At 43.9% G+C, this 27,500-nt stretch overlaps 1 protein-coding gene across 2 annotated transcripts in view; it reads left to right on the top strand.

The window, feature by feature from the left end:
- Positions 1 to 27,500, top strand: part of paplna (papilin a, proteoglycan-like sulfated glycoprotein) — a 63,781-nt gene that overhangs the window by 19,049 nt on the left and 17,232 nt on the right. Inside the window, exons 6-18 of one of the 2 annotated variants that reach the window (XM_063183697.1) lie at positions 1,040 to 1,170; positions 2,681 to 2,804; positions 4,189 to 4,269; positions 4,893 to 5,065; positions 6,729 to 6,852; positions 7,905 to 8,031; positions 14,479 to 14,683; positions 17,861 to 18,037; positions 19,446 to 19,596; positions 23,376 to 23,462; positions 24,059 to 24,088; positions 25,185 to 25,626; positions 27,440 to 27,500. The exon at positions 27,440 to 27,500 is cut by the window's right edge and continues 36 nt beyond it. In XM_063183697.1, the coding sequence (XP_063039767.1) occupies positions 1,040 to 1,170; positions 2,681 to 2,804; positions 4,189 to 4,269; positions 4,893 to 5,065; positions 6,729 to 6,852; positions 7,905 to 8,031; positions 14,479 to 14,683; positions 17,861 to 18,037; positions 19,446 to 19,596; positions 23,376 to 23,462; positions 24,059 to 24,088; positions 25,185 to 25,626; positions 27,440 to 27,500 (1,913 nt within the window). The remainder of the gene's footprint in view (positions 1 to 1,039; positions 1,171 to 2,680; positions 2,805 to 4,188; positions 4,270 to 4,892; positions 5,066 to 6,728; positions 6,853 to 7,904; positions 8,032 to 14,478; positions 14,684 to 17,860; positions 18,038 to 19,445; positions 19,597 to 23,375; positions 23,463 to 24,058; positions 24,089 to 25,184; positions 25,627 to 27,439) is intronic. The other variant, XM_063183698.1, reaches the window with a different exon arrangement.

Raw genomic sequence — 27,500 nt, 5'->3', positions numbered from 1 at the left:
TTTGTGGCTGTGGTCATCACACGCATTCACTGCTACGACGGCTCGAAGTTGCCGCTTCACCTACAAAGGCGCGTGTCGCGTGTACGTTGTGAAAGACAGCTGTGACGTTATACAGAAATGTGTGGGGATTGGTTGTTCCACCATCCTATTGCGTGACGTTGAGTGCTGAAGCAACCGTTTATCCCGCCCACACTGCCGCCCAGCCCTCCTAGACCCTGGTACAGCTTTTTGCTGTACGGGTCTGGCTGCGCTAGGCTAAAGAACCACTGTTATAAACAATGAGTGTACATTGTATTTTTTTAATACAATTTTATTTTTTACTTAGTCATGGTATCACATGCTTCACAAACTGAAAAATAACATCAACCATTTCTTTTTTCCACATCATGACTTTGTTTTTTTTTCCCTCTCCACCCATTCCTCCCTTTGTACACATGTGCCCCCCACCCCACCCAGTCAGCCCAATATCCCTTCATCCCCTCAATGCATAGTCCCTCGCAACCCACCCCACAGACACAGACACAGACACAGACACACACACACCCACACACACACACACACACACACACACACACACACACACACACACACACACACACACACACACACACACACACACACACACACACACACACACACACACACACATTACTGTCACTAAAATTGTAACGACCACGTCTCAATATCTTACTTATGGCTCACAGTAATGTAATAGCAATGTCGGTAGGATGTAGTTGAGGCTTTTCATCACACAGTTAATGGGCTCAGTGGGCCCATCTGCACGAAGAAGCTAGGAAATAAATACATTGTTATTTAGATACATTGAGTTTGATTTGGTTTGGAGAATGTTGATTAGCAATGGTTGCATTCAGTCGTTCCCAGTGGAATCAATTGCTTGTAAACCATTGAGAAGGAATGTATTGTTTGTTATGATGTTTGTTATGATACTCAATCCCAAATCGAGGGCTTTAATTATCCATCTGATTATACAGCACGATTTAGACAAAGTTGTCTTATCATTTTCCTGTTTTTCACGCAGCTGAGAACCCTTGTGAGCTGAACTGCATTCCGAAAGGAGAGAACTTCTTTGTTCGCCAGCGGTCCGCTGTGGTGGACGGTACTCAGTGCCACCCCGGCAGGAAGGACATCTGTGTAGAGGGCGTGTGCAAGGTGAGGTCATAGGTGAAAGGTCAAAAGGGTGAAATTCTACAACCAGAGATGATGGATAAGGTTCCTTGCTAAGGAGTTTTTGATGGAATCCATGTGACGTACGGTTCTAACATTGAGAGTATATAGCCACACTTCTATGGCAGCCATGCCCCTTCTTTAGGAGACTGTGAGACTAGGAGAATGAGAGAAGTTCAATGGAAAGTCACAGCCTTTTAGGAGACCGAACTTAATACCAGTTTGTTGCATTGGTGACTTGTGTTATGACTTATCTTGGCTACCATATTGAAAATCTTTGCTACCATTACAGTGTGCAAAAAAAATTGCAAACGTGATTCAGAGTTCCGTAACGGCATCAACTACACTGCTATCTGTCTTGTAAGAAAAGTAAAGGTAGGCTAAACTCCAAGCAGAAATGGCCAAACACAAAAGTCTTTGAGACAGGGCCAATTGTTCTAAGAGTCGATATTTCAGACACAATGCTTTTGTTAGTGCTTACCAATTCACAATGGCATAACTGGGGAAAACAGCTCTGCATTCAAGTCCAACAATACCACCTCATGTGGTGCCAGCAGCACATGTATTTAAAGGTGATAGGGCAAAAAACATAACATACCACAGACCTACCACAATTGCAGTGTGCAGAATTTGAATACTAAATTACAAAACATAATTGCTGGCTTCATAATGTCAAGCAAACAAAAGGGGGTAAAAAAGAAATGCCTGCCACTTTCAACCACTATTGCTACCTTTTTTGAAGTCGACCTGAACACAGTTTTGACTTGCAGAACCTAAAGCAGCAATTTACGAGGCGTTTTTATGAGTTCTGTGAGTGTGTGTTACTGTAGAGCAGTGATTCTCAAACTTTTTCAGACCGAGGGCCACTTTGCCCCCCCCCCAAAATGTTCAGGGACCACCTGTCAACTGAATTGACAGTTGACGGGTGGTATTTCGACACAGCTAATTTTAATGCGATTATTTACTTTTTAGTCACATTTACAAGCCTGTCTTATTGTGGTGACAATATGACTTCAGACATGTTTGGCTTTGTAATAATGTGACAAATATAGTCTTCTGCTAGCTTGTCATGTAGAAATCCCTTTGCGGACCACCTGAGTTCTGTCTCGGACAAACAGTGGTCCCCGGACCACACTTTGAGAATCACTGCTGTAGAGAAAGAGGTTGTTTGCCACCCCTGTAGATTTACTGCCTTGAAGGTGAATGTAAATGCTACCGTACTGGGCGTCACATAACAAAACAATTGCAGCATGGGATAGGGGCGAGATAATAGTTTTCCCCTTAAAGCCAAGAACTGTAATTTGTGGAATTTTTACTGGGCTGTTACTCCCCTTTTGTTTCTCCCTCTCTCCACTCTCTAGCCTAGTAGTTTCTCTCTTTCTTTCTCTCTCTCTCTCTGTCTCTCTCTCTCTCTGCTCATCTGACTTACTGTGTGTGTGTCTGTCTGTCTGTCTGCCTGCCTGCCTGCCTGTCTTTTTCTCCACCTGTGTCATAGCGTCTGGGCTGCGACAACAAGCTTGAGTCCAATCAGAAGGAGGACCCGTGTCTGCAGTGTGGCGGCAATGGCCAGTCTTGCTACCTGGTCAGGAACACATTCTCACAGAGGGAGGTGCCCACAGGTGAGCTCACTGAGACTGAGAAAACACATTAACCCCTTAGCACGGCCCACCTATTAGCCTGGTGAACCAGCGCCACCCGCTGGACGGCAAAATGTTTTGTCTACGGGTGGGTCTGGCCTCGCATAATGATTCAATGAAGTCAGAATGCCATGAATCTGGCAAACCAATTACAACGCAAAGATGTGTTTTGAATCAAAGCGGGCAGGGTTTTGAGGGAAGGTTGTTCTCATCAACAATCTTCGGATGTATTATGCATCGAGGCCAGACTAAATTAGACATCCACATTTAGTCTGGTTTATCAGGCTACCCACCTATGCTATAACCTTACTGTCACCAAAATTGCGATGTCTACGTATGTCTTAATCTGTTACTTCAGGCTCTCGGCATTGTCATAGCAATGTTGTTATGATGTAGTTGAGTGTTTTCAGCAAATAGTGAAAAGCCCCCCCCCCCCCATCTGCAGTAAGAGGCTACTGTACATATGAAGAGCTTTATTGCAAAATGACATACAGTATATCCATTTTGGAACATTTGGGGAAAATGTTCCCAAAATGTTATATAAAGCTTTACAATTTTATATAGGTTTAAAAAGTATGTTTTGGAAATATTTGAATGGCAAGAATTCACACAAAAATGAAAGGCCCTCTGAACAGTCATTTCCAATAATAAAATGTGAAAGTCAAAAATGGTGGATACGTCGTTTTGCAATGAAACTCATATACATATTCATATTCAAAGCACCTTGAGAACACAAGACCTCTGCCAAGCAGTTATTTTACCTCCGTACATAGTGCCCTGTACATACAGTGTAAAACATTTGTTTTTTTTCCACATCCTTTCATGAGATGAGGTCACCAGTCAATCAATTTCCCCCAAAAGAAGAATCACCTCAAAGCAGAGGTGGCCAAAGTAAAATTACAAGTATATTTATGGTGTAAGTACGACACTAGCACATAATGTTACACAGCAGTTACACCAGCTATTCCATTGTACCCAATGAGGTGATTAGATATCATTGTTACTGAAAAAAACCCTAAAAACCTAACACGAAAACCCTCAAGTTTGATCCAAACAGCCCAGAATCAGGTGCATCGCTAACTGTTGACCAGTCACTCAGTGTGCTGGCAGTTTTTTTTTTCTTGTACTTTTACTTTGGTCACCTCTGCCTCAAAGCATTCAAAATATGGACCTTATAGCCGTGCAAACTTTACAGAGTCCTGGAAATGATGTGGCACAATAAAAACCTGAATAAAATGGTTTGTGGTGAGCTCGTGAAACTTTGGGGTTGAGCACTTTTGGTGCAGCCAAAAGTATGCAGTTCAACAATCCTATCCTGGATGGGTGAGTGAACTGCTAAAAGCGTCTTTGTGTGTGTTTCTCCCAGGCTACAACAGGATGTTCACGATCCCTGCTGGCGCCACCACCATTCGCATTGCCGAGTCCGTGGCTACCCGCAATTACCTGGGTAAGTCTGGCAAGGTTGACGCTAAACATATAGTGAATAGAACATATACTAGATCAGGGCCGGCGCCATTGGGGGGCATTGCCCCCCCAGACAAGCTGCTGTGCCCCCCCTGGGCCTATTCACCTAAACATTCTGATATGGTCATTAATATGCAATTTTTTTTTTCAGAATACAGTAAATATAAAGTATATGATAAAATGCCACCAGTGCTTAACCTCCTTTGGTTAAAAGGCAGGAAATTGCATTTAAGAAATTCAAAATTTTCTGGGGGAGGACCCCCATACACTCCATCAAATGCCCGTCCAACAACTTGGTTCTGCAGCCGGGTCTGTACTAAATTAACACTGTATGTGATTTAAAGGAAGTCAATATGTGTAGTTTAATGTTTTTTAAGTCTGCATTTTATTAACTCTGAACTTCCTACGTCATACGTACAGGTATGTCACGATGCATGCTCTCAGCATCCAAGCATAGAAAGAGTGGCATATATGTGTTTAAATGATTACGTTAAAACTGAGGTGATCAGTTACCTAAACTGGGATGATGAACTCAATTTAATTTTGACCCTCTGGGCTCATTTCAATGTGTTTTTCCTGAATCGTGACCCTGCTGCTCTCCCTCAGCCATCAGGAACCTTCGTGGAGAGTACTACCTCAACGGGCACTGGGTGATCGACTTCTCCCGTGCCACCCCCATCGCGGGCACCATGCTCTACTACCAGAGGGGTGCCGAGGGACACCTGGTGCCCGAGACCATCATCGGCCGCGGACCCACCACAGAGCCCCTTGTTGTTGAGGTACTGTATGAGTTTCACTAGACTCTTATACTAAATCTCAAATGATGCACTTGTGCACTTCAGTGTTCACGTTTTAGTGCGTATGGAGTATTAATAATGCACTAAAACAGTGCCCGAAGTGTTCAAGTGCACCACCTGAGACACAGTATTAGTTCATGTCCACATGAAGCCAGACAGGTAACCTTAGTTAAAATGATCTGACCCGCCACGGAACGTCTTGTGGTCGAGGAATGAGCCACTGTAGCCTCTTAGGCCGTCTATCCAGTAGCCTCTTTGGGCAGGCCACCTGTTGTCGAGCTCTGAGTTGGTGGTGTAGTGCTTGAAATTGAATTCAGACTTGTACTCCAGTCTGGACTCAAGATCATTTTCTGCTGTCTCGCTCTTGACTCGGACTATTTGAAAATCAATGGACTCAGCTTAGTCTTGACACGGACTCGACTGTATTTGAAAATCAATGGACTTGAACTCAACCCTTCTGTGAATCGACATAAGCGGTCTGGTCTAGCCTAGAAATCTAGACGCCCCTAGAGGCCGCAAATTGAATTATGGGTTTAGCTCGCTTGGCTAGGTCTAGTCCACATCAATCGTGAGCTTCAGCTGCCTCTTAGGCTATGTGCACACTGAGCTTGACAAATATAAATATCATGTTTTGAATCATTTGCAGAATTTTCTGCTATTGGCGAAGACGGCCTTTTCAGATTTTTCCACTTTATAATGGTGGAATTATCGTTTTAGCCCAAATAAAAAAGTGTTTTTGATCTAAAAATAGTGCTTTAAAAAGGAAGGTCATCTTAATTTCAAGGATTGGACAAATTAGCGCCAAAGATAATGTTTTAACATAGCCTGAATGATTCGACCATTATCCTTCACAACAATACCACAACACTCAATAATGAGAGGTCAACATGAAAGTTGTAGAATAATAAAGGAATTTCTATCCTCATTGCGTTTTGAATGTTGGACGTCTATCAGCTGTCAATGTCATTGCGTTGGGCATTCAGTTTTGAAAGTCTCTTTCAAACTTTTCAGCAACTTTAGCTGTTTTCCCTAGCCACCTGATGGCACTAAATGAAACCAAAGTGTGGAAAATGAACGGCGCTTTGATGAACCACCGTAAGTTTTGGATGATGTCATCAGCCATTCATGGATCATATGTGCAAGAAGAAAGGTGCCTGTCCGATAGCATAACTCTGAAGTGAGCAAATACATCAATATAAATGATATACACTGCAACTGGTTGATGGGGAAAGAATGTTTGTTTTCAGCCATGTAAAAGTGCTATGTCAGCACCTTTTTGTTTACCTTCTGTATCCTTCTGCAGGCAGAACTAGTAGTACCTGGCAAAGCTCTTACTGATCATTAAGTTGTCATTAAGTTGTCATTAAGTTCTCAGCAACGTTTTATTGTTTCCCTTTAGCTCATAGACCAAGAGCCCAGCCAAGCCCAATCCACTCTATCCACTCTAGTCTCTCTCTCTGTCTCTGTCTCTGTCTCTGTCTCTGTCTCTCTCTCTCTCTCTCTCTCTCTCTCTCTCTCTCTCTCTCTCTCCTCTCTCTCTCTCTCTCTCTCTCTCTCTCTCTCTCTCTCTCTCTCTCTCCCCCCGCCCCTATGCACACTCGGCTCCTCTCTCAATTCAATGTAATTCTTGTGTTTGTGTCTGCAGCTGATCAGCCAGGAGCCTAACCAGGGTATTGAGTACGAGTACTACCTGCCCCGCGGCCGCTCCAGGGAGGGCTACTACTGGAGCCACGGCTCCTGGTCCCCCTGCAGCAGAGACTGTGGATCAGGTATGTGGAGCAGAGCAGGAGAGGCAGACTCATAAAGCACTCGCCACCTCACCAGAGAAAACATTAAAAGGGCATATTAAACAAGGCAAGGTGTTATTATGTTTAATGGGCGTTGATGAAAAGATTAAAGTAAAAAAAAAAGAACACATACATAGACACATGCACATACATGCACATGCATTCATGTGTACAACACATGGGCGCATGTATATGCACGCGCAGGCATGCACACATGCACACAGCAAGGGGTGTAAATAGTAATCAAAATGTATTGATGCATCGATCCTGCAGCCGGTGATCTAATCGAATCGTATCGTATCGTGGGGCATTCTTAAGTATCTTATGCCTGATGATGATCCAGCGTGATCGAAACGTTGCTTTTTAAATAATAAAGTTTATTTTTGGAGCTGATCGGCAGTGTGCAGACCTACCTTTGTCAACTGTCTGACTTTTTTGTCTGTCACCTGCAACAAGTGTTTTTGGATGTGCACACCCTACCCAAAACTGCATTCTTAAGTATCGAAAATAATCGAATCGCTGCTTTAAAGGGACACTGTGCAGGAAATGGTCAAAAAAGGTACTGCAACTATGCTGCTCATTGAAACTGGGTTGCCTATTGCCAAATTCGATATTTACATGAAAGTTTACCAAGTAATAAACAAATATTTTCTAATATGGTCCAAGTGGAGTCATTTTTGCAGCTAAAAATGGCTGTTATTGGAAATTCAAAATGGCGGACCATGGAGAAGATCCCCCTTTTCATGTATGAAAAGTGCAATTTTTCCAGTCATAATGAATACTTAGAATTTGATGGTGGTGGTAAGAATTCATGAAAAAGGTAACATTAGTGAATGGTCAGCATGAATTCTGGAAATAAACAACTAAAAATCTCACACAGTGTCCCTTTAAGAAATCAATACCGAATTGTATTGTCATGAAGGCCGTGATTTACCCCCCTACACACAGCACTACCACCTGCCTTGATTTTCATCATTTGGTTTCTGCGCTCTGCACAATAGTAATGTGTCTCCTTCTTCCTTGCCGCATCCTAGGGTACCAGACCCGCCACGTGTTCTGTGCCATCGACACCGAGGTCTACTCCGACCACCTGTGCTCCGCCCTGCCTCGCCCCGCGAGCAACCGCACCTGCAACACTCAGGCCTGCCCACAGGTCCGCAGGTAAGGCTCTCTCTCTCGCCACTCCCACCATCCATCCCAGAGGACATTCAAGATGTAAATGTGACCAGGGGTGTAGTGGGCGCGGTACGCGGGGATTACGCAGTCCACCCACTTCTCCTGAAGTGAGATTTATTAAAAAAATCTTCTGCCCATGTTTGTATACAAAAAGTAATGAGAACATAGCAGTATTGCAGATGATTGACCAAACCAATGAAAACTGAGAAGCAATGATGGTAGATTAAGGACAGTTGTCTAATTATTTGATGACGTTGAAAATCGCGTACCCCCACTTCAAAAATACCCACTACACCACTGAATGTGACCCTTTTTTTCATTCACAGATTCAAAATTCATGTATTAATTTATTCATTTACATCTGAAGAACATTTGTCTTAGGTGTGCATGCAGCTGCCACATAAACCTGACAGAATGCATTGCATACGGTACACAAAGGAGAGGAGTAGAGCTGCTTCAATGTGGAAGAGTAGAATGCTTTAATTTTGGATATTCGCCTTCTCTAGCTACCTGTCCGTTAAATGTGGAGAATATGTGGAGAATATGGTGTTTTTGGTGAGGCACAAACCATTTAAACACACAAATCATAGTGCTTTGTGTAAGAGTATAATACTGTATTTTGATGTCAGCATAGCTGACGTGAGCTTTTGTCCCAAGGGTACTGCTAATTCCTGGGTGCACATGTATGTTTTCTTTTCACAAACTCGTAAGAACTCGTAAAAGCTTATCTTTGAAGCATTCATGCCTGCACAAAAGACAAAGGTGCTGAAAATAATTACATTTCTGTGTCAGGTAGCAATTACACTGTTAACCAGTCATTTTGGAAATTTACCATGTAAAAATATACCTTTCCACAGTCATTTAAACAACGCTGAGTTTGAGGTATCAGTCATGTGACTTTGAGTAGTTCCATCTTCTGAAGAAAGAGTATTGTTAGTAGTGTAGAACTATACGAAAAAAGTAAATTGCGGGTGCTAGACTAAGTAATATAAACTATGAAAACAAGAATTAAGTTTGACATCAGGCTGACGAAGGGCATGTCACCCCTCAGTAAAAGAACACCGTAATGGGAGCCTGGTGTCGTAGACTTGTCATTTTTGTTTTCTTAGTGCTGTCGGTGCAGTAGTGTCACTGATGTCCCTGTGCTGTTCGTGTCTTGAAAGGGTGGCGTATCTGTACGAGCCAATAATGTGGAGGCCTGAGGAGAGGCCGCGAGTTTATATTTATGTGTTCAGGTAACAGGTAATCTCCACACAGGGTGAACCACAACAGCGTGCAATCTCAAACACAGATTTACATACTGTACACAAGGGCTGCATGTCTCTACTGTAGATATTAAATTGCTGCCATGTTTGGGATCCAACCATTTTCTAAACCAGCAGGTCCTTATGAGAACTAGAGGCAGAAATGAGTAAATGGTATGTCTTTATTGCAATAACCTGCAATGTCAATTGGTCTAGCTAAACATAATGTATAGACGCTAAAAACTGAATGCCATGTGTACTATAGGCCTACTGCTTTAGCAGTTGCTACTTCTCAAGACATTATAAAGTTAAAGTTAAGTACTATATATATGTACAGTATATAAAGTTTCCTCGGGGACGTGTGTTTGAGCTTGTTCTCTTACTGTATGTGTCTAGAGTATATGATGTTTTGTTCAAATGGAAAATGACAGTTCTCCAGCTCAAAGACCAATGTTTCCCTTAGTCCGCTGTTGAGTGGGAGATACTCCAGTGGAACTTTCTTGAAAAGCCAAATCATAGTAATGTCTTTAACACTGAGCACTGAGTTAACTTTAACCTTACCAGAAATATTTTTCTGCTGTATATTTATCAGATCCCAGCATATGATATTATTGATAATCACTTTTTGAGAGGAAGATACCGCACACTCTTGTCCATCTTACTGAAATTTATTTGCAAATAAAATTCAACAAGATGGACAAGAGTGTGCGGTATCTTCCTCTCAAAAAGTGATTCTGTACCCGCTACCTGCACCTGGAAACCTCTAGTGTGTGTTGGTTTCCTCCTTCAAAAAATGATTGATAATCAGTCATCAGTCATTCATTTTCCTAAAGGGATCAAATCAATTTTGCAATATTTGACAGAATAGATTTGATCTTATGATATTTGATGAAAACAATCAGTCAGTTCCTTCCCTAAAGGGAATGAAAAAAGAACTGAGCTTTCCTCCAAACTGAGATTGGACAGAAACGCTGTCTTCAAATTCTCACCATTCACATTCTCTCCCCATTAATGTCACAGAGGAAGTGGTATATGTGCACATACTACGCACTTTCAACTTTAAATTACTGTAATATGTGCTTTCAACTTAACTCTCTGAAAACTAATGGACATCTTTTTCAAATTATTACACTATGCTTCTAATGCATACTCTCTTACAAGAGGGGTCTAGAGTAAAAGCCTAGCCCCCTTCCCCATAGTAAATTATGCATTTATGTGTTCTTTTTGAGAAGGGGCAATGCTGTGGTTGTAAAAGCATCAGTGTTGTATTTACTGCTGTGAGATCTTGGCTCAATCCTTGACCCACAGACCCATCCCTGACCTGGCTTTGTCTTTGATCTCTGAGCTGGACTGTTGTCTGGTTCCTGTAGTTTCCCAAAGGAAAGCAGTTGTTGCTCATCTGTGGCTGAATCTGGTCTCTTGAGGTATTTTGGAGCTTCTCAGATTATTCCTTGATTACTTCCCCTAAGGGTAGCCTACCTTAGGACAAAGAGATACGCTAAATAGACATAGAATGTGATGTAGTTAAGTCAATTGAAGGCCCATGTCCACAAAGCTCAATTACTGTATATCTCAAGAGTCAAGGTTCAACCACAGATGAGCAGCACCGCTTTCCTATGGGCTGCACATAGGTAGTCACAAGTGTTCATCGTACTGTAGCGTCACTGTTTCGCCTTGTGTCCACTGGTGACTCTCCTGTTTGTGTCACTAGTACCTCTTTTCCACTGCCGATTTTCTGGTAGGCCTACAGCTCGATACAGCGCGACTCGGCCGCCACTTTTTGCCTTGTGTCATGTAGGGATGCACCGATACCGATACTGGTATCGGTATCGGCACCCGATACTGCTCATTATACTCGTACTCGTACTCATCAAGCACTTGCCGATACCAGGAACGATTCGAAAAGCAAAAAGTGACGGCTGAGTCACGCTTTGTTGAGCTGTGGGCCTACCAGAAAACCGGCAGCGGAAAAGAGGCATTAGAGTGTGTAAATCTTGGATTAGCATTCACAGGTTGTGTCTGCTATGTTTAGAGTGTTTGGTGTCTGGGAACAGCACAGAGCCTATTTGTATGTGTGTCACGTCATGTTGTGCACGCAGTCTGGGGTCCCTGAGGAGAGAAAAAAAGAAGCTTGTTCTCCTCTGTCTCTGTCTCTGTCTGTCTGTCTCTGTCTCTGTCTCTGACTCTCTCTCTCCGTCTGTCTGTCTCCATGTTTTTTAAGCCCTTGATGGGGTTGGTGAGAAACCTGAAGTGACCTGTCTGTCTTGGTGGGGTTTAGCCTCTACCCTCACTGTCCACTTTTAGAGCTGCAACCGTCACTGCACACCGTTCGTAAACATCAACATCTTTGAATTCACCCACCTCGACCCCAATCCCCTTTTAGAGTGTCTGTAGTCGTCACTGCACATAGTCTGTAACCATCAGTGTCTTTGATCCCCCCCTCTCTCGTTCCCCTTTTTCCAAATCAACACTCTCCAGCCCAAAGGTCCGGTGTACTTTTGGAAGACAGCAACACTATGTTCTGTGAGTCTAGACAGACTTCTAGGGTTGTCATGGGGTTCGTGTCTAGAGGCAATCTTTGGTGACTTAAAGTGATACTGTCCCATTTTTGGGAATAAGCTCATATTACACCTCCCCTTGAGTTAAATCATTGAGTTTTACCTTTCTCCTGTACTTTCAACCGTTCTCTGAGTATGGCAGTGCAAATTTTAACGCTATGCTAGCAGTTAACATTGAGTCCTATGAGATCAGCTGGCGGCTAACTGGTCTCATAGGAGTCAATGTTAACTGCTAGCTTTGAGGTAAAATTTTCACTGACGTATTCAGAGAACGGTTGAAAGCACAGGAGAAAGGTAAAATCAATTATTTAACTCAAGGAGGTGTGTAATATGAGCGTATGTCCAAAAATGGGACAGTATCATTTTAAGTGTTTTTTTAAAGGCTGGAATGTGCTTGCTGCAGAGTACACATGCGTGTGCCCATTTTGTATATGAATGCGTCGCCATGCATATTTTACGCCCATTTCAATGTGCAACCGCTCAATTTGAACTGACGAGTGTGAGTGTCACAACTGCTAGGGGGGATCGTGCACAGGTGAGCGACGTTGAATTCACGGTTTGGGTCGAAACAATGGTTTTTGAGGAGAACATCATTGTCAATCTGGCCCCTAGAAGATACCTGTGTATGTTGTGGGTGCATTGCTCTGGCAGTTCTGCTGTAGCCTCTTACTGCAGATGGGCCTGTCGACAGGCCAATTCACTCTTTGCTGAAAACACTCAACTACATCAGTGTTTCTCAAAGTTTCTCAGACCGAGGACCACTTTGACCCCCCAAAAATCTTTAGGGACCACCTGTCAACGGAATTGACAGTTGATGGCTAATTTGACACTCTACTATTTTCAAGGCAGATCACTTACTTTTTATTCACATTACACAAGCCTGTCTTGTTGTGGTGAAAATCAGACTTCAGCTACATTTAGCTTTGTAATAATGTTACAATTATAGCCTACTGCTAGCTTGTCTTGGAAAAATAAAAATCCCCTCGCGGACCACCTGAGCTCTGTCACGGACCACCAGTGGTCCACGGACTTTGAGAATCAATGAACTACATCATAACAACATTGCTATGACAATGCAGAGAGCCTAAAGAATCCGATTAAGACTTGGGCATTACCATTTTGGTGATCATAAGGTTATAACCAAGGATATGCGCCAAGGGGTTAAGTATGACCACTTCCTTCATGCACAGTTGTACGCATGTGTAAGGATGCACAGCAAGCATACATTATTCCAGCCCGATTCAAACCCTATGTTCGGTCAGTTACAGGTATAGAGTGTTGTTCACACGTTCTCAATACGTTCATACCTTCCATCGTCTTTGATGCGTGGCAAACCTTTTCCAGTTACATTTCAAGTTTTCATCTGATTCATCCATACTCTTCAGCTCCTCAACTCTTTATCAAAGGACGCACCAAATCAATGGTTAGAAATCATCGTTACTTAGAACGTGTGAAACATTCCAAATGTATCCGTATTCGTGTCACGCGTACGGCATGAATGGTTGTTTAAATGTGGGTGGGTCAAAGACGTCCAAAAAGGAATTGTCATTCAGTGTAACGAATACCTTCTGCTGACTGTAACTGTAAAAAACATGACTCTTTTTATTTATTTATTTTTCCAGTGAATTCATGAAAGCCTCGCCTGTCATCCATTCACTTGAAGCAATTTAAAAATCTTCTTTTTTTACAGTTACAGTCAGCAGAAGGTATCTGTTACACTGAATGACAATTCCTTTTTGGACGTCTTTGACCTGGGTGCAATGTTGTTGGTGGGATGGGGAAACTCTGCGCTCCTCATCCCGCCTACAGCACCGAACACGACTGTATTCCTGTGAAGTGACATTGGGAAAAACAAACATGGCTTCCAGTTATCCATGCAGAACATTTCTGTGGGATATAACATTTTTCATTTTTGAATATTGGATGCTCCAAATGATATTTGACACTTTCAAATGATACCAGATTTAAGTCACAGAAGAGTCTGAGATGTAGACTTTGAAGTGTGTTTGCCTTCACACTTTTGGTCATATCTTCATATTTTTGTGTGTTTAATCATCATTGTCTACTAGGGTATGAGCTGTGATGTAGCACAAACCTCTGATAGAGTTAGAAGATGACCTCTTAGCCTGTCAGTGTTGCCATATCAAAGATGACAGACAAAAGTGTGTGGACAAACAGTACAATTACTTTATTGATCCAGAAGGAAATTGAGAAAACAAATCTACTACCAATCACAGACAAAGGTTTGGCATCGTCTTTTATTCAAAAATGGCTTTTGTATTTGGTATTTGTGCCATGGAACTGGGAGTCGACTTCAGTCACTTTACAGGCTTGTTTCTTTCCATTGGTTCATTCTGTCTCTCTGTTTGTCTGTCTGTCTGCCTGTCTATCTATCTGTCTTCTCGTCCTTCTGTCTTTCTGTCTGTTTGTCTCTCTGCCTGCCTATCCATTTGTCTGTCTCTCCCTGTTCTCTCTCTCTCTCTCTCCACTCCCCTCTCTCTATCCCTCTACTTCTATCTCTCTTCCTTTCTCTCTCTTGTCTGTCTCTCCCCTTGTTCCTTTCTCTATCTGTCTCTCTCTCCCCCTCTCGTCGTCTTCTATCTCTATCCCCCCTCCCTCCCACCTTTCAGCTGGAAGCTGGGCGAGTGGAACCAGTGTTCTGTGACATGCGGCGGCGGCTCTCAGGTGCGCTCGGTGGACTGCGTATCCCATGAGGCATCTGGGCCGCGGGTGGTGGAGGACGCCCAGTGCGAGTCCTACGCCCAGAGGCCCATCAGCCAGCAGAACTGCAACATGCAGCAGTGTGCCGAGTACAGGGCCTCCGCATGGGGACATGTGAGCATGCACCATACACCATGACATGACTTGACTTGACTTGACTTGAAAGCTTTAATGTCCTTTAAAAGGCAATTTGATTTACAGCACAGCAGAATGAATGGCATAAAAACACATAGGTCCACAACAACAAAAAACACATACAGTACAACAAATACACTCAATAAATAGCTAAACATATAGTTACTATGTAAATAAATACGTAATAAATACAGACCACTGGTCAAATGCATCCATTAACCCAATATGAAAGTCCATAATGTCATGAATGTATCTCCCACATCTTGTTCAATTCGTTAATTGCCATGGGGATGAAGGAGTTCTTTGCTCTATTCGTTCTAATATTGGGGTATCTATACCTGCGTCCTGAAGGGAGTGTTTGGAACTTAACTGAGAGGGGGTGGGTAGTGTCAGTACAAACTTTATCCGCTTTCTTTGTTAATCTATCTAAATAAAGTTTATGAAGCTCATTTTGCTGACGCCCCATTATTTTCCCACATGTTTTAACAATTTTACCCAGTTTACTTTTGTGCGTCACTTTAGAGTGACCATACCAGCATACCATACCATAGGAGAGAACACTTTCAATAAAAGACTTGTAAAATAAGACTTGTAAAATAAGGCCATATATTACATTACATCACATTGCATTTGGCAGACGCTTTATAATAATAATAATAATACATTTTATTTTTGAGCGCCTTTCAAAATACCCAAGGACAGTTTACAAACAAAACAAATACATACCAGTAGGGAAAGTACAACAAAGCTTCAGTGAATTAACAATAGGAGAGTAATTAAAATGCAAAAATGAAATAGAAATAAAAGTACAATAAATAAATAAATGTTTTAAAATAAGAAAAAGAAGTAGAATGTATTTGAAAATAAAATAAAATGAGGGGGGGAAATAATAATATGTAAAATAAAAAATAAACTGATAATTAAAATAAAGTGGAAGTGCCTGTCAATGAAGTTGAAAAGCAGAAGTGAAAAGGTGTGTCTTCAGCTTAGATTTAAAAGTAGACAGTGTAGAACAGTGTTTCTCAACAGGGGTGCCGGGGCACCCTGGGGTGCCGCAGGCCACCCTCAGGGGTGCCGCGGAAACGTGGCTGATAAATAAATTATGTAATATAATACATATTCGTCTAAATTGATAAGGTAATGTTAGTCAGTGGAATCTTTCATCTGCCATTTACGCAGAATCATAAAATAAAGTAAATATAGGTTGCCCCAGTCAGCTGCAACTTCGAACGTAGGTCGTGTGACGTCTCCAAATGTGTTACTTTTCTAAGCTTGAATGGTATCTGATGCGATGCCATTTTACGGCTTGTTGGTTTGGGGTGCCTTGAAATATTTCATGAATTGAAAGGGTGCCTCGCCTAAAAAAAGGTTGAGAAACACTGGTGTAGAACACTGACGAAGTGACAGTGGGAGAGAATTCCATAGTTTGGGGCCAACAACACTAAATGCCAAAGCCAACCAAACCAAACCATAGCGACTTACAAACGAGGACATAATCATAGCCAACATCACCAGCAGATACAAAGTGCACAGGAAATATACAGAACAACAAGTGCAGATGCAAAGAAGGGTTAGTTAGGTTTTTATGTAAAGTAGAGTACACACACACACATACACATCATGCCAAGAGTCTGGCCTGGGGCTAGGGCAGCTCAAACATTGGTCTAGTAGATAGTCACAAAAGATATTTACGTAAAGCTTCCTCAAAAGAACTCACAGCTTCCTCAAAGAACTCAAAGCTAGTTTGTGTGGGAACCAAACATTTCCCAGATGAACCCTCAACCCTCTGAAGAACCTTAAAGATTTTGGGAGAACCCCAAGGTTCCCCAGAGAATCCTTAGAGATAGTAAAGAGAGATATCCTCCGCGCTCCTGCACTTCACAATCTGGTGCGTCACGGGAAAGGACTTGCAGGGTAAATGCAGGGAAAGAAAGGAATCACCGGAGCATCTTCAGATGTGGAAATTAACTTGTTTTATTGGGCAAGAGCCAAGACTTAGGCCTTCACATTTCGACGTTCTCACGTCTTCTTCAGAGTCTCTGAAGAAGACGTGAGAACGTTGAAATGTTAGTCTTGGCTCTTGCCCAATAAAACAAGTTAATTTCCACATCTGAAGATGCTCTGGTGATTCCTTTCTTTCCCAACCCTTAGAGATAATTCCAAAGTGATAATTGAAGGGTTCCTCAAAGAACTTGTAAGGGTTTCTTCAGTTTCTTCTGCCACTATAGAAGAAACCTGAAGGTTTCCCTGAGGAACATTTTTGAAAACCTTGAAGTTCTTCCAAGCACTTATAGAGTCATCACAGAACCTTTAGGGGTTCCACCACCATGGCAACTAAGGGTTCTTTGAGGAGTGTTGTGATCTACCTTGGTGATGTTGTGGTTACTCATGATTTTCTTATTACTAGGTGGATACTGATCAAAACAGTCTCATCGTAACTTATCAATTTCTGACTACCGCAATTTTGACTGCATGTTGACTAGGTGGCCTCAACCTTTCCCTAACTCTAACATCAGTGAAGTTATGCTGCCACTAGGGGGCGCCTTTGAGACGCACGTCAGGTCAGATTTTTTACTCCAAGGGCATAGTTTAGAAATAAAAAAAATCCAGTCCTATCTGGTCAAAGGTAGTCAGAAATTGACGAATTAGGATGAGAGATTGAGAGATTGTAACACTGATCCACATACAGTGTTGCAGTATAACCTATGAGAACTGTATGTAGTACGTAGTAAATGTATGTAGTTTGTGTCTCTATTATGCAGATAGATGTCGTTTAATATGCAGATATTGATGTGGAAATTATTCTGTTACAATCTACTGTGATTATACACTGTCAAGTGTAGATTTCACAACTCGGTGTTAAACCAAGCATTTTGTGTGTGTGTGTGTGTGTGTGTGTGTGTGTGTGTCTCTGTGTGTGTGTGTGTGTGTGTGTGTGTGTGTGTGTGTGTGTGTGTGTGTGTGCGTGCGTGCGTGCGTGCGTGCGTGCGTGCGTGCGTGCGTGCGTGCGTGTGTGTGTGTGTGTGTGTGTGTGTATCCGTGCATATGTGTTTGTGTGTTTGTTTGTATTAGTATGTGTACGTATGTGTCTGTGTCTCTGTCTGTTGACACTTGTCCTGTACCTGTGTGTGTGTGTGTGTGTGTGTGTGTGTGTAGTGCTCCGTGACGTGCGGCCTGGGCGAGCAGACGCGTGAGGTGGTGTGTGTAGGTGCGGGCAGCGCCCCTCTCGGTGACCACGCCTGCAGGGCCCTGCTGAAACCCCCCCACGTCCAGTCCTGCCAGATGGCAGCCTGCCCACGCCACGTCAGCTGGCACGTCGGAGACTGGGGCCTGGTGAGTCCAACTTACTTACATGGTACATTAGGGCAGTGTTTCTCAACAGGGGTGCCGAGGAAACATGGCTGATAAATACATTTTGTAATATAATACACATTTGTCTAAATTAATAAATGAACGCTTAGTCAGTGGAATCTTTCATCTGCCATTTACGCACTATAAAGTAAATTTAGGTCTCCCCAGTAAGCTGCAACTTCAAACGTAGGTTGTATGACGTCTCCAAATGTGTTAATTTTCTAAGCTCGTGTGGTATCGGATGCAATGTCATGTTACAGCTTGTTGGCTTGGGGTGCCTTGAAATGTTTCATGAATTGAAAGGGTGCCTTGCCTAAAAAAAGCTTGAGAAACAGGGTTTTAGAAGTTCACGACCAAGGGTGGGGTAACATTTTTTTGCCCTGTACTACTAAGTTCAGTATTTAATGAATGAGAGTAAAAACTATTTTGCCCAATGAACGAATGAAAATATATCACATAGATAGCACATAAATACTCTTGATACTTTGTTTTGTTCCTTATACTGTACAATGAACAATATTTTTGCTTTTTATATGGCAATTTCCTTTAGCAAACAAATTGAATATACACATTACCAGTACTGAACAAACAAACAATTATAAAAGTCTCCTAGTTGTCAGAGCAGCACAGTGTCACTGTATCCAATCTCTTCCAGACTACAAACTGAACAGCATACATACGTACACGTTGAACCCTCTAAAACAGGGATGTCAAACTCAGACCCGGGGGCCAAATCTGGCCCGCGGAGCCATTTTATTCGGCCCGCAAAATCATTTCAAATTTGTATTACACTTGGCCCTCATACAGTGCATCATTAATGTATAGCGTATCAAGACTTGAAAATGACATTTGGTGTGTCACAGGATGTGCAGACACATCTGAACTATAACATACAGTATGATGGGAAAGAGCTTGTGTGAAACTATGAGTATGAAGTGCATGTACGCACAATTTTAGTCCTTAAAAAAGAAAAAAAAAAATTCGGCTCCCGACTTTGTTACAGATTGTGATTTTGGCCCTCAGTCAATTTGAGTTTGACACCCCTGCTCTAAAATGTCCGAACTTAACCTAATAGTTTATTTAAGTAAGCTTATTTATATACATGTAAATACAGAGGCAGCTAAACTTAGATTTAATTACCCATTCAAGACTGGTTTTCTCACCCCCTGTCTCCCCATTCCTCTGCCTCTGTGTGTATGTCTCTGTCTGTCTTCGTGTGGGTGTGTGTGTGCGTGTGTGCGCGTCTGTGTGTGTGTGTGTGTGTGTGTGTGTGTGTGTGTGTGTGTGTGTGTGTGTGTGTGTGTGTGTGTGTGTGTGTGTGTGTGTGTGTGTGTGTGTGTGTGTGTGTGTGTGCGCGCGCGCACCTGTGTGCGTGTGTGTGCTCCTACAGTGCTCCAAGAGTTGTGGCTCGGGGCTGCGTGAGAGGCAGGTGATCTGCTCTGACAGCCACAGGAGCCTGTACGGTGTGGAGCACTGCTCTGCCCACCCCAAACCCCCCACTGTGGAGGACTGCAACACACAGCCCTGCTACAGCCCCCAGGGTAGGACACGACACACCCCAAAAACACCCTCCAACCTCCACCCCCCATCTTCCACCCCCACCTCATCCCACCCTCAAAAACACCCTCCAACCTCCACCCCCCATCTTCCACCCCCACCTCACCCCAACCCTCTCTTGCTCTTTCTCTGTCTCTGTCTCTGTCTCTGTCTCTCTCTCTCTCTCTCTCTCTCTCTCTCTCTCTCTCTCTCTCTCTCTCTCTCTCTCTCTCTCTCTCTCTCTCTCCCGTGCTACATCCCCCAGGGTAGGACACCCTAACCCAACCACACCCTCCAACCTCCACCCCTCATCTTCCACCCCACCCCACCCCACCCCACCCCACCCCACCCCTCTCTTTCTCTTTCTCTCTCTCTGTCTCTCTCTCTCTCTCCCGTGCTACAGCCCACAGGGTATGACACACCCCAACACACCTTCTCTCTCCGCTCGCAACCTCTCTCTTGCTCTAGCTCTCTCTCTCTCTCTCTCTCTCTCTCTCTCTCTCTCTCTCTCTCTCTCTCTCTCTCTCTCTGTCCCTTCTACAGCCTCCAGGGTAGTAGATGCCCCACCATGTCTATCTATGCGCTCACTTATAGTCTGTCTGTCTGTCTGTCTGTAGGTCTGTCTTTCTGTCTGTCTGTCTGTCTGTCTCTCTCTCTCTCTCTCTCTCTCTCTCTCTCTCTCTCTCTCTCTCTCTCTCTCTCTCTCTCTCTCTCAGCTGCTGCCCCCAGGGTGGTAGGAGACGCCCCAGCCGTTGTCCGCACTAGTCCGCACACCACTCTGCTCATTTTCCCTCTTTTACGTCTCTCTTTCTCTCTCTCTCTCTCTCTCTCTCTCTCTCTCTCTCTCTCTCTCTCTCTCTTGTGCTCTCTCTCTCTCTCTCTCTCTCTCTCTCTTTCTCTCTCTCTCTCTCTTGTGCTCTCTTTCTCTCTCTCTCTCTCTCTCTCTCTCTTGTGCTCTCTCTGTCTCTTTCTCTCTCTGTCTCTCGCTCTCTTGTTGCTCTCTCTCTCTCCCTCTCAGTTTGTTTGCCCCTTCCCCTTTCATCTCTTCCCCTCTCCCTCTTCCTCTTTCTCTCTTTTCCTTTTCCCCTCGTTTCATGTCTTCTCTTCTGTTTGCTAGATATCCTTTTCCTATGTCTCTGTCTGTCTCTCGCTCAGGCTTCAGATGGGAACTCTGTCCATACCTGTCAACTTTGATCTCCCAAAATCTGGGAAAATTCCCATATTTTCAGCCAAAATTCAGGAAATTTTCTAAAAGCCAAATTCTGACAGTCAACGGGATGACAGAGATGGATCGGACGGTGCTTCTACTCTGCTTTTCACAACAGCGCACGTGCAAAGACAGTCCTGTCTAAAATCCCTCAGCACAAGTTTTACAACGTGGAAAAATAATGCAATGCAATGAACACAAAACAATGAAATGAGCGCAATGAGTTTCCTCTTGTTGTTTTGTCGCATAAGTTGTCTGTTCGTGCAAAACTTCGTGCTGGTAGGCTACAGGTTGTGATTAGGTTAATCGCATGATTCGCTGTTCCGAGGCTGTTTTATGCATTGCATGAACTGACGGTTTCTGAGGAAAAGAGTGGACGCACAAGCGCTAGGCGGGGGTGACAGACAGCTCGTATTTTCAAAGAACTTCAATTCTTAGCTTACCTGACTCTTGCCATGTGGGAACGCCCCCGCGTGACGTAGCCGAACGCAGCCAGATGATGTAAATCAGGATAATTCTTGGTGGCATCTGGCATACAATCTTCTGGCAGATAGTTTGATTAAGACCCTCTGTCTTTCTCTTCAAAAGGGGGTGTGGCTTGTCGGACAGGGCCGTGGCTATAATTAGGCTACTGGACTGACAGTGTTTTTTGATAATGTGAAAAAAACGGGATATTTCCGGGAAAAATGTCAAATCGGGAAGACATCGGGAAATGAGTCAAAATTAGGGAGTTTCCCGGGAAATTAGGGATGGTTGACAGGTATGACTCTGTCTCTCTCCTCCTCTGCTTGCACCCCCACCCCCCCCCCCCCCCACACACACACACACACACACACACACACCCTCACCCTCAGGCGTCAGACATGCAGTCTATGGCTGTCTTTTTCTCTTTCTCTCGCTCGACTTCTTTCTCCATGACTCTCTCTTTCTCTCTTACTATCATTCTCTGTCTGACTTCATTTCTCTCTCTCTCTCTCTCTCTCTCTCTCTCTCTCTCTCTCTCTCTCTCTCTCTCTCTCTCTCTCTCTCTCTCTCTCTCTCTCTGTCTCTCTCTCTCTCATTCTTCTGCTCCTTTGCTCACACATGCACACACCACTTACTCTCTAATCTTTTTTCACACCCTGAATGACACCTTCAATTCATTTCAACTCCACTTCAATCCGACTCCCTAGATCTATTATGCAACGTCTACTAAAGCCAATTTAAAGTTGCTTTACTTTCATTAATGTTGGTGTTCGCTGTTGCCAAAACAGAGAGATCAGAGCAGCATCACGTGTGACTCATTGCACTTCACTGACATCTGGCTATTAGAGTATTGCAGCAGAGATTCTTTAAGTAGGCCCTATATAGAGATACAGTATATCACATAAGTGAGTACACCCCTCTGTTTTTGCAGATTTGTGAGTATATCTTTTCATAGGAAAGCATTACAGAAATGTCACTTTGACACAATAATTAGTGACCTTTTAACAACATATTTAACCGCTTACATTTCTTGTTCACTCAGAAAAAAAGAAAATGCAGCCATTCATGTTTGAACATGTACTCACAAAAGTGAGTACACCCCAGATTAAAATCCGGTAGAGAAGGGGCTGTGTTGTCTCAAATCGTCTCGAATCGTCTCGAAATGAAAAGGGATTAAAAAGGTCATCAGTGTACATTTCAACCTTTCTTTGCATTGAACTTTTACATTTTGAGTGTGCACCTGGCTTAAATAGATTGGTGTGACATTTGAATGCAATCTGGAGAATATCATGATCTGCTTCAGTAGTCACAGTGCATGTTGACATGCATGTTTCTTTTAGGTGTATTTCAGATTGCCAATGTTGACAGCATCCATGCATCCCCAAACCATGTCAGTCCCACTACCATGCTTGGCTATTGAGAGGATACACTTTTTTTTGTAAAACCCACTTGTTTACCACCATACATGCTTGACATCATCTAATGTAAATGTGTTAATCTTGGTCTCTTCAGATCACACAACATGGTTCCAGTGATCCATATCCTTGGTCTGTTCATCTCTCTTGAGACCAAGATAACGCACGCATCTAATCTGTCACGTAAAGTGATACTGTCCCATTTTTGGAAATAAGCTCATATTGCACCTCCTTCAGCTAAATGATTGAGGTTTACCTTTCTCCTGTACTTTCAAATGTTCTCTGTGTATGGCAGTGCAAATTTTACCTCCATGCTAGCAGTTAACATTGATTCCTATGAGACCAGCTGGCGGCTAACTGGATAATATTGGAGAACGGTAAAACCCTATTATTTAACTCAAGGGGATGTGTAAAATAAGCTTATTTCCAAAAATGAGACAGTATCACTTTAAGGCTCTTGGTAATGTCATAGCAATGCTGTTATATGCTGTTATGCACTCAATTTCCCCTTGGGGATTAATAAAGTCTCTCTCTCTCTCTCTCTCTCTCTTATGATGTACACATAATTGAGTATTTTCAACAAATAGGGAATAGGCCCGCCGGCGACCCCATCTGCACTAAGAGGGTAAAGTTTATCATTAAATGTTGTTATCTATATTTACATGTACTATCCTGCCTATCTTCTGTCCCCTGCCAGAGGTGCCCAGCACGCAAGACCCCAGAGGGCATGATAACACAATACACGGATTCCAGCCCTACGTCCCTGAACACGCACCCACTACAGGTTACCACTCTCTCCCTCTCTCTGTCTCTCTCTATCTCTCTGTCCTCTTTCTCTCGCTTCGTCTCTCTCTCTCTCTCTCTCTCTCTCTCTCTCTCTCTCTCTCTCTCTCTCTCTCTCTCTCTCTCTCTCTCTCTTGCTCTATGTCGGTATTTTTCTCTCTTTTTGTTCCTTGCTTCCTGTTTCTTTCTCGCTCTGTCTTTCTGTCTTCTCTCTCTCTCTCTCTCTCTCTCTCTCTCTCTCTCTCTCTCTCTCTCTCTCTCTCTCTCTCTCTCTCTCTCTCTCTCTCTCTCTCTCTCACTGTGTCAATATGCCTGTTATTATTACAGTATCGTTAGTCTGCCCCTCTCTCTCTTTCCCCCATGTATGTATTTCTTTTGGTATGTTTTCCTGTCCACAACGGTGTCATGTTACTGTAATGTCATGCCTGATGCATGTCCGTATGTCTTTAGGTATGTTTGTCTGTCCACAATGTTGTTATGTTAATGCCTGATGCATGTCCGTATGTCTTTTGGTATGTTTGCCTGCCTGTCCACAATGTTGTCATGTGAATGCCTGATGCCTGTTGCATGTCCTTTGTGTTCTGCTCCCTCCTCCAGATGACTATGATTACTCCCTTTATGACGACTGTGAGTGAAGTGCACCACCTCCTCCTCCTCCTCCTCCTCCTTCTCCTCCACATCCTCCTCCTTCTCCTCCTCCTCCTCCTTCTCCTCCTCCTCCTCCTCTTCCTCCTTCTCCTCCTCCTCCTCTTTCTTCCCCTCCTCCTCCTCCTCCTCCTCCTCCTTTTCCTCCTCCTCCTCCTCCTCTTCCTTCTCCTTCTCCTCCTCCTCCTCCTCCTCCTCCTCCTTCCCCTCCTCCTTCTCCTCCTCTTCCTCCTCCTCTTCCTCCTCCTTCTCCTCCTCTTCCTCCTCTTCCTCCTCCTCCTCCTTCTCCTCCTTCTCCTCCTCTTGTCCCCGGCACTAATTACTGGGGGCCTGGCCTGACTGGCATGTTTTGTGGAGAATGCGGATTGTTTGACTGATTAAAATATTTGCGAGGCATTGGAGTGTGTGAGAGGTTGAGAGAGAGAGAGAGAGAGAGAGAGAGAGAGAGAGAGAGAGAGAGAGAGAGAGAGAGAGAGAGAGAGAGAGAGAGAGAGGAGGGGGACTGTTCCTGGCACTACACTTCTGTGTAGTGTGTGTGTGTGTGCGCGTGTGTGCCTCCATGCGTGTGTGTGCGTGCGTGCGTGCGTGCGTGCGTGCGTGCGTGCGTGCGTGCGTGCGTGCGTGTGTGTGTGTGTTAGTACTGTACTGTATAACTTGTGTGGTGATGTGGGTGGAGGTGGCTGTCTGCTTGGTCAGTTCTAATTTGTAACTTGTAACTTGATTAAGGACATTCTAGAGTTCCAGCTCATTCTAGTGCTCTAGTTCCACTTTCATTTTGGCATGTGTCACACTAAGCTGTACTGTACTGCATGTACCTTTACCTATCTCTCTCTCTCTCTCTCTCTCTCTCTCTCTCTCTCTCTCTCTCTCTCTCTCTCTCTCTCTCGTTCTCTCTCTGATGCCCCCTCCCTCAAGAAGACAGAAAAGTAATTATCATAAAAAAGAAAGTTAGAGTTAAATATTGGTAGCTTATGTTATTGTAGTGAATAAGTGATGTCTAATATACTGTATAGGCTATCATTTGGTATATAATATACATCAAGTTTTTTTATTTTAACAAAACTCATTTCTTCCACAGTTGGCAGGCCAGTGTCCCCATCAGTGCACCCCACCAACACGGTGATTGACCCTCTGGAGGGTGGAGCCCTGGCCCGCCACTGTAGCCAGTCCCAGTATGGTTGCTGCCCAGATGGTCGCACCTCCGCCAGGGGCCCCAGCGGCCAGGGATGTCCTGAGGAACAGCCCTGCAGCCAGTCCCAGTACGGCTGTTGCCCGGACGGTCGCACCCCTGCCAGAGGAGCTAGGGGCCAGGGATGCCCTGCGGAGCGCTCCTGCAGCCAGTCCCAGTACGGATGCTGCCCAGATGGCCGCACCTCCGCCAGGGGGCCCAGCGACCAGGGATGCCCTGAAGTACAGTCCTGTAGCCAGTCCCAATACGGCTGCTGCCCAGATGGCCGCACCCCTGCCAGAGGAGCTAGGGGCCAGGGATGCCCTGCGGACCGCTCCTGCTCCACAAGCAGGTAGGTACACTTCATTACATTGCTGTGCAGTACAGTGAAGGACACAGTCAGGCACAGGACACAGTTTACATTTGCCGTCTGTGTATTCATGAAACTTTTTTGCCAAATAAACAAAATGGTGAAAGAGTGGGCACATTTTTCATTCTGCATCAGTGGATTTGGCCAAATGAAGGCAGCTGCTCCACATAATCCCTTAAACTGTCCATTTAAAGGAAAATAATAATCATTTGAAGTACCGTAATCATTTGCTTGCCAGGTTTGGCAACGATATAACTTTGTAGATATCATCAATCATTGATAAACCAAACATTGGTTATTGTCCAGCTGTGTTGGCCAGCTATCTCTCCCTAACATTCATTAAGAGTCCAGCTTTGTGCTTGGCTGATGTCCTGCTCCTGTTTTCTTAAGTAAACCAAGGGCTGCTGCTGACAGCCTTGGCCAGGCCCAAGACAAAGTCATCTGAAGGGCCCCTCTCACCCAATACATACAATGTATTGAGGACCCAATTCTGCCCCAACCCCCATCCAACCTCCCCCCCCCCCCCCCAAACACACACACACACACTTTGGTCCCGGGACAACTGACCCATTTGTTCCAGTCGTCAGCTTGCCCTCCTAAATTACATCTCAGTGCTCACTGGTCTGATAAACGCACCTTGGCACCCCACCAGTCTGTTTAGCAAATACACTAACTCCTCCAGTAGCCGGTCTGTTGCTTTCTCAGCAACTTTCACATTCTTCGTCTTGTCAACACATGAAAGTGTTGCTTGAGCGTTATTACGTGAAATCAAGAGCCAAGAGCCAAGATATGTGACCCACCCACCACAAAGATCATGAATTCCATGACTAAGTTCTTGATTGGCCGTGAAAAGCTGGCCTTGTGTCAGTGCTTGTCTCTATTGGATGGGCTGACAACTGTGACGTTTCAGGGTGGATTGATTGATTCATGATTCCTCTTGACTAATTCCATTTGAAAAAAAAAGCACTTACAGTTTTGTCAGACACTGCATCATGCATCGGTGGTAAACCTATTCAATTATACCTGACCACTGCCAATGAAATTCACTCCATCAGATAAAAACCTCTCGACTTTTTCGCGTCACTTTGCTTGCCTTGTGCTTGGCTGGTACAAGTGGTTACCTGTAGGTACTCAGTGATTGCTAGGTCAGTGGTACAGAAATTAAATTGTCCTTCAGTGTAACGGATACCTTCTGCTGACTGTAACTGTAAAAAAAACAAGATTTTTAAATAGTTTCAAGTGAATGGATGACAGCCGAGGCTTTCATGAATTCACTGGAAAAAATAAATAAATAAAAAGAGCCATGTTTTGTACAGTTGCAGTCAGCAGAAGGTATCCGTTACGCTGAAGGACAATGTCATTTTGGACGTCTTTGACCCACGTGTTGTTTGGTATGGTACAGCAGTGGTTCCCAACCTTTTTCTTAAGGGACCCATGTTTTTACTATTGTAAGCTTTGGTGACCCAACCACGCGAGCGCCCACACGAGACGGAGTCACAAGACGCCCTCCGTTTCATGCGAAAACTTATTTTAGTTATTTTATTCCTCAATTCGTCTTTGGTCAAATATAGAACAAATGTTTAATGTAGCACTTACAATTTGTTGCGTCTATGCATTTACTAGTTAAATGCTTTGTCTTTTATTCAACATGGGCTATATATATTTAAAACGAAGCCCCTTAAAATCAAGAGGGCTCCACGACCCCCTGTGGATCTTTGGCGACCCATAAGGGGGTCCCGACCCATAGGTTGGGAACCCCTGTGGTACAGTATGCATTATGTCTTGTGCTTGGCAGGTACGGATGCTGCCGTGATGGAGTGACTGCTGCCCAGGGCTCCAACAGAGAGGGATGTGCT

This window comes from Engraulis encrasicolus, chromosome 19 (assembly GCF_034702125.1).
Source record: "Engraulis encrasicolus isolate BLACKSEA-1 chromosome 19, IST_EnEncr_1.0, whole genome shotgun sequence".
NCBI classification, from domain to species: Eukaryota; Metazoa; Chordata; class Actinopteri; order Clupeiformes; family Engraulidae; genus Engraulis; species Engraulis encrasicolus.
This window is presented reverse-complemented; position numbering and strand designations above follow the sequence as displayed.